Source organism: Oncorhynchus tshawytscha, linkage group LG21, assembly GCF_018296145.1.
Source record: "Oncorhynchus tshawytscha isolate Ot180627B linkage group LG21, Otsh_v2.0, whole genome shotgun sequence".
Taxonomy (NCBI): Eukaryota; Metazoa; Chordata; class Actinopteri; order Salmoniformes; family Salmonidae; genus Oncorhynchus; species Oncorhynchus tshawytscha.
In genome coordinates, this window is record NC_056449.1 from 7,127,578 (window position 1) to 7,140,710 (window position 13,133).

A 13,133-nucleotide genomic window follows, 5' to 3' on the forward strand; every position below is an offset into this window, starting at 1 on the left:
GGGGGGGGGTGAAGACAACAACCTTTAACCCCATGCAGCACTCCCCCACCCCCTGTCACCCTCCCTTCCTTTAGTTCAAAGTGGATATAATTCAAACCATATGCCTGTGTATGCCAGTGAGTCCCCTCTCCCCTGCCCCCATTAGACTGCCAGACACTGTGTCTGCACAGGGGTACAAAGACATAAACACACACAGTATACTCTCACACATCCCTGGTCGACATTGAAGCTTATTGAGCCATAGTTTACTAGACCTGTTGTGTGTGTGTGTGTACACTCCTGCAGCCTCTACAGGATCTGAACTGGGTCAGTGCCCAACTAGGTTACTGTATCTAATGGGCCACCATGTCCATGTGACTGGTGACACTCCCCCACCCCCCTGTGAGAGAGTTCTGTGTGTTTGTGAGGGTAGGGGGCGTGCTTTGTCTACTGAACTCTCCTCTGTCATATGTCTGTATGGAGGATGCTGAAAAGGGTGTGTTTTGTATGGTAAATATGGATGTTTCTCTGTTCTGTATTGGTTATATATGTTAGAAAGTTGTGTATGTGATATTGATTGTGTGTGTGTGTGTGTGTGTGTGTGTGTGTACAGAGGGTGATGAGACTGGTATCATGGACGGCCTGTTGGAGGCGCTGCAGTCTGGTGCTGCCTTCAAGAGGAAGAGAGGCCCACGACAAGCTGGTAAGAACACACTCACTCACATACATACATACATACATACATACATACATACATACATACATACATACATACATACATACATACATACATACATACATACATACATACATACATACATACATACATACATACATACAGTGGCAAGAAAAGGGATAGGAACCCTTTGGAATTGCCTGGATTTCTGCATAAATTGGTCATCAAATTTGATTTGATCTTCATTTAAGTCACAACAATAGCCAAACACAGTGTGTTTAAACTAATAACACACAAATTATTGCATTTTTCTTGTCTACATTGAATACATCATTTAAACTTTCCCAGTGTAGGTTGGGGAAAGTATGTTAACCCCCTAGGCTAATGACTTCTCCAAAAGCTAATTGGAGTCAGGAGTCTGCTAACCTGGAGTCCAATCAATGAAACGAGATTGGAGATGTTGGTTAGAGCTGCCTTGTGAGTTTGCTATTCACAAGAAGCATTGCCTGATGTGAACCGTGCCTCGAACAAAAGAGACCTCAGAAGACCTAAGATTAAGAATTGTTGACTTGCATAAAGTTGGAAAGGGTTAAAAAGGTATCTCGAAATGCCTTGATGTTCATCAGTCCACGGTAAAACAAATTATCTATAAATGGAGAAAGTTCAGCACTGTTGCTACTCTCCCTAGGGGTGGCCGTCCTGCAAAGATGACTGCAAGAGCACAGCGCAGAATGCTCAATGGGGTCAAGAAGAATCCTAGAGTGTCAGCTAAAGACATCTCTGGAACATGCTAACATCTCTGTTGTCGAGTCTACGATATGTAAAACATTAAACAAGAATGATGTTCATGGGAGGACACCACGGAAGAAGCCACTGCTGTCCAAAAAAAACATTGCTGCACTTCTGAAGTTTGCAAAAGTACACCTGGATGTTCCACAGTGCTACTGGCAAAATATTCTGTGGACAGATGAAACTACAGTTGAGTTGTTTGGAAGGAACACAACACTGGAGAGAAAAAAGGCACAGCCCACCAACATCAAAACCACATCCCCACTGTAAAGTATGGTGGAGGGAGCATCGTGGTTTGTGGGGCTGCTTTGTGTCTCAGGGCCTGGACAGCTTGATATAATCAATGGAAAAATGAATTCCCAAGTTTATCGAGACATTTTGCAGGAGATTGTAAGGTTGTCTGTCTGCCAATTTGAAGCGCAACAGAAGTTGGATGATGCAACAGAACAACGACCCTAAACACAGAAGTATATCATCATCAGAAGAAAATACACCTTCTGGAATGGCCCAGTCAGAGCCCTGACCCTCAACCCGATTTGAGATTTTGTGGCAAGACCTCAAGAGAGCAGTTCATCCCCAAAACATTGCTGAACTGAAACAGTTTTGTAAAGACGAATGGTCCAAAATTCCTCCTGACCGTTGTGCAGGTCTGATCCGCAACTACAGAAAATGTTTGGTTGAGGTTATTGCTGCCAAAGGAGGGTCAACCAGTTATTAAATCCAAGGGTTCACATACTTTTTCCACTCTGCACTGTGAATCTTTACACTGTGTGTTCATTGAAGACATGAAAACGTATAATTGTTTGTGTTATTAGTTTAAGCAAACTGTGCTTGTCTATTGTTGTGACCAAGATGAAGATCAGATCAAATTTGATTACCAGTTTATGCAGAAATCCAGGTATTTACAAAAGGTTCACATACGTTTTCTTGCCACTGTACATACTTGGACACACTCTCTCTCTCATGCACAAACAGTGACCTTCCCACGGAGGAAGCCTTCAGTCCCTGGCTGCCTCCGGTTTGTACGGCGCCATCTGTTTTGTTGCTCGAGGGCCAAGGCGTGCTGTCAGCTCAGCCTGGCAGGATGGGGGAGGGGGTGGAGAGGGGTGGGGTGGCAGCGACAGGGATTTGTGGTGGTCTGGGGTGTTCCATTATAGAATAGAAATACACTATAAAAATGTGGCTTCACTATTACCTTTTTAAAACAGGTTAACCCCTGTTCTGTTGACAACCACTAGCCTGAGGCTAGCGCTAGCTTTCTAGACTGGGTTCATTGTGTGAACACATGCTTCAGTCAGTCTGTCTCTAAGTGATCTGTGCGGACTTCCACTCAGACCTGTTCTACTCTTACAGTTCTCCAGCCTCGCTCTCTCAGGCTAGAGGAAAACCACCTGCATAATCTGGTTAAATACTCTCCTGCTTCACTGGCCTATTGAGTTACTCACTTCAGCTGCTGCACACACACACACTTAAGAAAGCTCACTGTGACAGAAACACACATACACAAAGTTACAGCACCAGAGTACAGGCTACTTAGAGCCCAGACACCCCCCCCCCTCTCTCTTTTTTTCTCTCTCCTTTTTCTCTCTCTCTCTCCTTCCCTTCCTCCCTTTGCCTCTCTCATCTTTCCTACTCACCGCCTCTTCCGGGCGGCTGTGTTTGACGTTTCAGTGTTATGAGTGTGGCGATTGTGAAGTTTGGTTCAGTGATCTGTGGAAGCGTCCTTTGGGGTCCTTTAACTCTGACAGGCATTCTCCAGGGACAGCTAAAACTCTTCATCACAGGGAGGTGAGGCCCAGTCAACCTAATCACTGCTAAACAGATTGAGACACAACCAAAGGAAGGAAAGAGAGGTAGAGGAATGAGGGAAAGGGGGGGAAGAGAGAAGGGGAGAAAAGTGCCCACTAGGGCCTCAGTCAGACACCGCTACTCGTTTTCACACTCCAAACAGGAAATGTGTGTGGGGGGGGGGTTCAGGTCAATCAGAGCTTTGTTAATGCCTCATCTTCCCACATTGATTTTCACAGCCATCTTTTCCAGTCTGCCACGACGTTCTCCCCAGCTAGGCTGGCCTCTCAGCATCTAACCCACACAATAGCGAGTGCGTGCGTTAGATGACTCCGAGGTCTTATTTTAGCGGGCTAGAGAAGGAGGTACGTCCTGGTACTCTGGGCTGGTTTCAGTTAAGATGGCTGACGTTCGGACTCCCACGCACACGGACCTACACTCTCATGCACTACATAGAAAACCCTCTTAAGACCTTCTTGTTACTTCATTAGTACGGCCATTACTATTACTCTTTCACGCACGTCCCCCTGTTCTTCCTCACGATAGAGCACCCACACACGCAGTTCCAGCCTCATGCTGGGTGTCGTCATGAGCTGTGTTCGAATACTCATACGAACCCTACTATTTGTGACGTGAATTGAGTATATACTATGCTTATTGGTCATGGTATGGATATAGTTAGTATACCAAAGGTTTCCGGTTGTCGTACTAAAATGTGAAGTATACACACAGAGGACACCATTTCCGTATTGTAAGGGCCCATAATGCAATTCTTCAGGAAATGGGCGTGGCTTCGCATCGTTTGGAGATTTGAAGAAAATGGCGGAAAATATGCAGTCGAAGCACAAATTCATTGCTTTAACTAATTATGACGAATGTTAAGGTCATGTTGAGCAATGTAATAAAGTAATGACTTTTCAAATAAGTTACGCTACACGTTATGTTGGCTACGCTGTCCTTACGAACCACAAAGCGTATCATTACAGCAGTATGTACCGGTATGTTGTTAGCTAGCTAACGTAAACTCACTCACTTTTGTACATCACCTTGGTCCGTACAATTGACTGTATTTTAGCACCCCAAAAACGTAATACTTCCAGATCAACTGTAATGTCAATACCATTGTAACGCACACTTTCTCCCCTTGCTAACAAAATAAATGACGACCTAAACGCTGCCTGTTTCTGCACGATTGAGCCCTGTCGGATGTTTTTGAAAATGGCAGGTGGGAAAGCGAAACTAATGCGTAATAGTGGGAAGAAGAGATGACGTGTGGGAAAATAGATTTTTTTTTTCACTCGATCTGTCCAACGTATCACCTTATCGTCTCTAAAATGTAAATAAAACACTATAAAGAGTTTATATAATGTGTCATTACATACCTATATGAAGGTTTGTGTCGAATTTGAATCGGGTTTTTAGGGCGGTGCTAAAGTGATCTTAGAAGTGAACCGTTTTTTTTGAGAGTCGTGATCACTTGCAGTGATGACACAAAAAATGACTACGTATCCCCCCATACCCCCATCACTGTCCATTTCTTGTTTTTAAACAAAGAGAGAAGTGCTACACCTGGTGGAGAGAGGCTGTAAGACAGAAATAGTTGCTTTATGTGTGCTGTACGTTACGACATGACACGTCCCGTTTTAACAGAGGGTCCGTTTTTTAAAACTTTTCTCCAATACTATAGAGCCATTACCATGTCGATCAACGCTTGAATAGAAACGTAGTTCACGCCCCAGATTTTGATGTCAACACAGTCACTACAGTCCCATTATTTTTCTTTGCAGCCTTGTTTGAATGTCGCGGTTGCGCACATTTGTACGGAATGGGGTGAGTTTGTGTTATATACTCATTAAGAATGTAGTATACAGTATGTTAGTATGGGTATTCGAGCACAACTATGGTCATTGTGTCATGGCTGTCTGATCGAAGAGTGGCAGAGAGGGGGCGGGGCCTTTAACCCCTGACCTGGGACTCGGCTCTCTCTCTCTCTGGCTGTCTCTGGGGGAGAGGTGCTACAGCTGTCCTCCCTCTGTCTGCACTGCTCTTTTTAAAGCAGGCCCTCACACATTGCATACCGACACGCACACATGCTTGCATACTGATACTAACGTATACACATTCACACACTCCCACACTTAGACACAGAGTAAAAGACCTTATCCAAATAGACTCTCACACAGCCATTCTAAGGAAATTACGACCTACTGACTAGTCCCTCTTTCATTTAAAGGAATGACGGCACCACAATGAGGCATCCCAGACATCACTATAGGCCCATCTGCGAGGTCATAACCCCACCCTAAACCACCAATCACAATAGAGAATGAATGGCAAAGCACCAATCACAATGGAGCGACACATAAAAGGGCCAGTCACAATAGAGACACGCGCTCGCTCTGCAGCAGGCCAGCCCTTTTAACAGAGATGACCCTAATAAAGGACTGTGGGGCTCCCTGTCTACTTTCAGAGCACTCGTCCCAGATGACTGACTCACACTGCCACTGAGGACTGGTTTTGGGAACGCTGTGTGTTACCTTGTCTAGCCTGAGGGGGGCGACGTGAGCTTCTAGAACCAGATCCGCTGGCTGCTGCTCCAGCTGGGAACATCCATACATACTGGCCTCATGACTATCATGTCAAAACTACATGATCATAGTCCCCTCACTCTCTACACGCTGATCTAACTCTCTCTCGCGCACACACACACACACACCCACACACTCCCCAGCACATCTGCAGACACAAACAATGAAACACACACTTACCGGCACTGTTTATACGTTTTACTTCCTCGTCGGGCAGTAATTATGAAGACTCCTGTTTAATGTGTAACAGATGATCTTTTACCCACCCTGTCTGTGTCCCCATTTCCCCTGTCCCACACATACACACAGTTCTAAACGCAGGTAATCACAGGCAGCATGTTGTGAGGCATTGTGCTGGGTTCTGGTCTAGACATCTCGTTTCCTGGTGGGAAGGGAACAGGTTCGCCTCTCAACTCTGACTGAAGAACCAGTTACACACAATGGAGGAGAAAAACATAAGCCATATATTCATTAATCATTCACTCAGAAATACGGGTTAAAGGTTTAGGTTGATATCGGCACAAAATGAACATGTTCCTGATCAATTACAAATGTATCTGCTGTTCTGACAGCATGCTCTGTTACTAACAACTCAAATTACCCCCCACCCAAACCAGTGTCCTCGCCCTGATTCTCCGACCAGTGTCCTCGCCCTGAACCAGTGTCCTCGCCCTGATTCTCCGACCCCCAAACCAGTGTCCTCTCCGCCCCCAATGTCTCCCCTGATTCTCCGACCAAACCAGTGTCCTCGCCCTGATTCTCCGACACCCAAACCAGTGTCCTCGCCCTGATTCTCTGACACCCAAACCAGTGTCCTCGCCCTGATTCTCCGACCCCCAAACCAGTGTCCTCGCCCTGATTCTCCTCCTCTCTTGTTTAAAGTTTGACACCTCTCTCGCTCGCTGTGCTCCTGAACCGCAGTGGTACTTCAGCCCAACTTTCTTTTTTCTTTTTGTTCTTCAACTTGAGTGTGAGAAGAGGAGCGTTGACAGCCCTTTTAAGTTATTCTTGTGTTGGGTTTTTGGGACTGGCTCTGCACCGCAGCGGGTCATTTGCATAATGTCTAATTAGTGTGTTAGATCTCTGTTCTGAACACCCTGGGGTAGATGAGAGCGAGGTGCTAATTTAAAGCCACAGCTGCCTGTGTTCGTCAGCAGGGATGAAGCTCTGTAAACCCCAGCACTGAACAAGTGAAAGGAACTGAGTTGTGTAACCTCTAATGTATCTCTCCATATTCCTCTCTCTCCTCCTCCCCCCCTTTCTCCTCCTCTCGCTCTTTCCTCCTCCTCTTCCTCCCCAGACTCAGTGCTGTCCCTGTCACAGCTAGTGCTGGAGACCTGCTCGGTAACCCGTGTGTGTGTGTGTGTGTGTGTCAACAGAACCATGTGAATGTGTGTTGTAATGTGGTTAACAGCCATGGTTCATGCATTTGTGTGTGTGTGTGTGTGTGTGTGTGTGTGTCTGTGCCTGTTTGCATCTATGACCAGAGTCGAACTAACTGCCACCTTCATTCTAGGTCAACTCCAGAACCCACTACTGCATCTCGCTGCTTGGTCCTCATGTCACACACACACGTACAGTGTACTGCTGTTAACCAACAGTTGTTTTGCAGCAGGTGTTGCTTGAGGATTAATGGCTCTTAATTCTGATACATTTGCATACACAAGTACAACACACCCACAATCCCCCACTGATCTATATCATTCTATTTAGCACAGCTGTCCGCCAAATGCTGGAGACGAGAGGGGAGAGGGGGAGGGAGAAAAGGCTAGAATGTTCCCTGTGGACAATGTGACACGTTTATCAATCTGTCACATTCCATCTCTCTCTCGTTCTCTCTCCTCTCTCTGGCTCTCTCTCATATAGTGGTTTCACTGCTCTCACTCTTCCGTGTATTCCTGAGTCTCTGGTTATGTGCCAAATCCTCTCTTTTGTTTCTGTGGTCCTCTCCTCACATCCTCTCTCTTTATACCCCTCTCCTGTCTCTTTATACCCCTCTGTTCCCCCCTCCTCCTCACAGCCTCCAATCCTATGTTTGTTCCTTCCTTCTCCTCTCTCCTCCCTCCCACATCCCTCCTCCTCACAGCCTTCAATCCTCCTCTTTTCCTTCCTGCCCCCCTCTCCCCCTCCTCACAGCCTTCAATCCTCCTCTTTTCCTTCCTTTCTCCCCTCCTCACAGCCTTCAATCCTCCTCTTTCCTTCCTGCCCCCTCCCTCCTCACAGCCTTCAATCCTCCTCTGATCCTTACTTCTCCTCCCACCCTCTGTCCTCCTCACAGCCTCCAATCCTTCTCATCCCTCCCCCTCCTTACAGCCTCCAATCCTCCTCTGTTCCTTCCTGCTTCTCTCTCTTACCTCCCTCCTCCTCACAGCCTCGAATCCTCTGTTCCTTCCTGCTTCTCTCTCTTCCCTCCCACCCCCTGTCCTCCTCACAGCCTCCAATCCTCTGTTCCTTCCTGCTTCTCTCTCTTCCCTCCCACCCCCTGTCCTCCTCACAGCCTCCAATCCTCTGTTCCTTCCTGCTTCTCTCTACCCTCCCACCCCCGTCCTCCTCACAACCTCCAATCCTCTGTCCCTTCCTGCTTCTCTCTACCCTCCCACCCCCGTCCTCCTCACAACCTCCAATCCTCTGTTCCTTCCTGCTTCTCTCTCTACCCTCCCACCCCCCTGTCCTCCTCACAACCTCCAATCCTCTGTTCCTTCCTCTCCTTCCGTCTCTCTGTGCCAGCAAGATCATGGGGTGTGGTAGTTATCTGACACATGTAGTGAAGGGTTCTGTACACACACACACACACTAATCCTTGCTCACATTAACGCCACTGCTGTGTGTGCATGCATACGTGCATGTGTCTCGTGTGGGTGTGCATTTTGTTCTTTCTTCTGATCACCATTGAGAATACATGCTTGTGCATGTGTGTGTACTGTTGACCAATCAGCAGACAGTAGGTATTCCTCCAGACAGCCTGCCCTGGCCTGTGGTGAGTCAGTCACTTCTCTCTCAGCGTTTACATCCCAAGTGGCACCCTATTCCCTACATAGTGCACTACTTTTGATTAGATCCCCATAACCCCTTTGTCAAAAGTAGTGCACTATACAGGGGATTGGGTGCCATTTGGGATGTCGCCTGGTTGATGTTTGCAGTGAGAGGTTTGGTTTGGCCGTGTTGTCTTTACCCTGTACCGAACTGCATCCTGAATGGACCTGACCCGTCTCAACTATCCCTGTCTGTCGCATGTCTGTTAACGCCAGATGACCAACCCTGACTTGTCTGACCTCTCTCTCTCTCTTTTCAGCCAACCGGAGAGCTGGTCATGCAGTAACGAACATCCTGGCCAAAGAGTTGATGAAGGAGGACACCCCGCCCTCCTTCAGCAAACCGCTCAATAAGAAGACCAAGGCCGAACAGAAGGAGGAGCCTAGCATAGAGGGGGCGGGGTCACTAGATGATCTCTTAGAGGAAAGCCTATCACGGTCCAGTTAAAAACGGGTTGAAGTTACCCCTTAGCCACAGATCTTGGATCAGCCTACCATATCCTAACCTTAACCATGGGGGCAGGGATACAAACTGATCTTAGATCAGTGTCTAGCGGCAACTTCCTCCTACTCTCCTTCATAGGACCACGGGATTGGACAGACTGGGTCTGAAGGGGCCAATGGATGAGTGCGGGGCTCTCACCTTAACCACACCCCCAGGGTTTCGCAGGCTGCCTTGCTATTAGTCGCTTCCACGCTGAGGGAGGGCTCTTGCTCTGCCGTATTAACGTACAGTGTATGGTCAAGCGTCGGCAACTGCACACATCCACTGCACTCTGTCTATCGCTCATTCAGTCTCTCTTTCTCTATCAGTCTCTCTCGCGCACACTATCTATCCGTCTACTCTCCTCTCTAAAGTACGTCTTGAGAGGGATAGGATGGATTTCCCAATCCAGATGGTTGGACTGTCCTACCTATGTGGAGGCCCTGATGTTTTATAGGACAGGCTTTGCTTTTTCCCAGGTTTGCTTTCAAACCTGTTAAATGTTGCTCTGTAATTGTCAAATATGCTGTATGTTTGTCTTGCTGTATGTTTATAAAAGAAACAAGTGCCAACCAATACAACTTCAAGTTGCACATGTCAGCCCTCGTGTTGTCCAATAGGAGTTTGTGTTGGGTCAGGGTGGACCAAGGGATAAGTCTAAGTGTGTTTGTGCGCCCGCTCGCGCATGTTCCACAGTCCTCATCTCATTTCCCCGGGTCTTTGCTCTTTATGTTCTCTGTGATTCACAGGGAGGAGTCACTATGTCGGTGATAAAGACTATAGAGCCCCATTGGCATCTCTCAAAGGACGTCTCCACAAGCAGGAAATTGTGTGTGTGTCCAGAGCTACGTGTGTGTGTGTGGATGTTAGTGGTTGTTTGTGCATCTATGTTGTGTGCGTGCGTGTGTGAGTTTGTGCTTGGGTATGCTCTGCCATCTGTAATTATTGTGTGGTTCTGCCTGCCTGTCTGCCGTCATCATAAATGCTATATTTCCTAAACAGCGCTGTGGTCTTTCTGCTGAAGTTACAGCACACTGGAGACCTGCCCCCAAAAAATGCTGAGACGAGTGTGTGTCCCCGAGTGTGTGTCCCCGAGTGTGTGTGTCCCCGAGTGTGTGTGTCCCCGAGTGTGTGTGTCCCCGAGTGTGTGTGTCCCCGTGTGTGTGTCCCCGAGTGTGTGTGTCCCCGAGTGTGTGTGTCCCCGAGTGTGTGTGTCCCCGAGTGTGTGTGTCCCCGTGTGTGTGTGTGTGTGTGCGCGCTTTCCCCTTTAGACTGCAACGGCCATGAATGTCTGGCCTTTCTGGTTTTGTATTTAGTAACCATCAGCAAATGTTGCCGCCACAACGTTGGTGTAATCCAAGGAGAATGATAAGCAGTTCTGTCAGTTGACCCATGCTATACCAATCCCTATGCAAACATGACATATCCCTACTGCTGATCTCAAGTCAGTCACAAACGGTTCGAACATCTGCTTGAATAACTGTGGTTTTCCCGTAAGCGCTGATCAGAGATGGGTTTGTTCAGGTCTCTGGACTAGAACCAAGCACAAGCTGTTGTGCTTCTACCAGCACAACGTGTTGTTATTATCAAGAGCTGAGCGGTCGTTTCATGATTATAATCGTTGCTTCCTGCAGTATATTTCAAAGGTATAAAAAGGACCAACGTTACCGCAGCGTCCGTGTGACTTAACAACTGCAGTCAAGGGGCAACGAGGAAACATTTTAGCCCTTAGATTGTAGTTGTTCGCCAGAAACGAGAGGATGACGTGTCGACCGTAAGACAACGTTCCTTGTGCGGATGAGTCTTTTCAGGTGATCCTGTCCCTATTATTTAAGTGGTCTTTTTAAAGGACGTTGAGGAAAGGCTGAAAAAACATCACTGGAAAATAATAACATTTTCTGGCCTGATTTTCTAATTTTTTTCTAGATTTTATTTAATTTTTTCATTTTATAAGAGCTTGTTTTCTATGTGAATTTTTACACTTGTTTTAATGGACGTTAAAAGTATAGGTTAAAGTTGGTTTCTGGAGATATCACTGTGGTAATGTGTATTAAATGATCGTGTGTGCTGTCCGCTACCATTAAAATGACTTCGATAAACAATGTGTCTGAGGATTCTTTTGTACAACACAATCTATCCTGTGCGCGCGTGCCCGTTCACTATGATGTCAAATACAGAGCTCTGTTCCTGGGCCTCAGCCAGTGGGAATTTCATCTGAGGTACACATCCCTGCACTCCAGGGTTTAGAGAGCGGGGGAAGGGCAACGCTAGTCTATACTAGATCACAGAACACATACAAAGTCCATTTGGAAGCGCTAACACAGAAGCTACACAAAGTCCGAGACTTTACAGACCGATGCTGTATCAACATGCACATACTTTCCTGCTGTGGTAAATGCCGTTGTTGTGGCTGTGTTTCTTCTGTGGGTCCAGGTCCCTGAAGTATGCTGGTGAGTTTTCCACAGACCTCTGCCAGCCAACGTTCCACAGATCCCAATGAACCCTCACTGGACGAGCACTAGACCATGTGTGAGCGGGAGAGAGATTTACCTGTTTCTTAATACTCCTCTCCCTAATGGTGAGATAGTGGTTGAGGCCTGTGGTGGGATAGAGGTCTGACTATTAAGTCAGGTTCAAGTCATGATTCCCAATAATCTACTCACCCCCTCAGTCAGCCACCCAGAATCAGCTAAGAGAGCCATGGTTTCTCTTGACCAACAAAAGATGACCACAGTCACCGTCGCCATTATGGCTCTAGGCTGATATTTAGGAGTGCTGATCTAGGACCAGTTTTGCCTTTTTAAATCATAATTAATTAGAAGGGGGACCTGAACCTAGATCAGCTCTCCTACTCTGACACTTGATATATACGGAATTCTGCTCAACCAGCCAGGTTGAGTTTGGGGGCCTGTGTTCAGAGGGTTTAATACAACCGAAATAGTCGACCACTCTTTAAAAAATAAAAAGTTCACCTTTATTTAACCAGGTAGGCTAGTTGAGAACAAGTTCTCATTTGCAACTGCGACCTGACCAAGATAAGGCATAGCAATTTGACACATACAACAACACAGAGCTACACATGGAATAAACAAAACATAGTTAATAATACAGTAGAACAAAAGAAAACAAGAAGTAATATATACAGTGCAAATGAGGTAAGATAAGGGAGTTAAGGCAATAAATAGGCCATGGTGGTGAAGTAATTACAATATAGAAATTACACACGGGAATGGTAGATGTGCAGAAGATGAATGTGCAAGTAGAGATACTGGGGTGCAAAGGAGAAAGATAAATAAATACAGTATGGGGATGAGGTAGGTAGATAGCCCATCTGTAAACAGCCCATCTATGTACAGGTCCAGTGATCTGTGAGCTGCTCTGACAGCTGGCACTTAAAGCTAGTAAGGGAGATATGAGTCTCCAGCTTCAAAGATTTTTGCAGTTCGTTCCAGTCATTGGCAGCAGGGAACTGGAAGGAAAGACGACCAAAGGAGGAATTGGCTTTGGGGGTGACCAGTGAGATCTACCTGCTGGAGCGCGTGCTACGAGTGACCAATGAGCTGAGATAAGGCGGGGTTTTACCTTGCAGAGACTTGTAGATGACAACCTGTAGCCAGTGGGTTGGGCGACGAGTATGAAGCGAGGGCCAACCAACGAGAGCATACAGGTCGCAATGGTGGGTAGTGTATGGGGCTTTGGTGACAAAACGGATGGCACTGTGGCACTTTCTTGAGTAGAGTGTTGGAGGCTATTTTATAGATGACATCACCGAAGTCGAGGATCGGTAGCATGGTCAG

General features: G+C 46.8%; 1 protein-coding gene across 1 annotated transcript in view; it reads left to right on the top strand.

Annotated features, from left to right (window-relative positions):
- Positions 1 to 11,438, top strand: part of LOC112235885 (protein diaphanous homolog 1-like) — a 142,336-nt gene extending 130,898 nt beyond the window's left edge. Inside the window, 2 exon segments of the mRNA XM_042302942.1 lie at positions 593 to 682; positions 9,113 to 11,438. Of these exon segments, the coding sequence (XP_042158876.1) occupies positions 593 to 682; positions 9,113 to 9,300 (278 nt within the window). The 3' untranslated portion in view covers positions 9,301 to 11,438.
- The last annotated feature ends 1,695 nt before the right edge of the window (positions 11,439 to 13,133 follow it).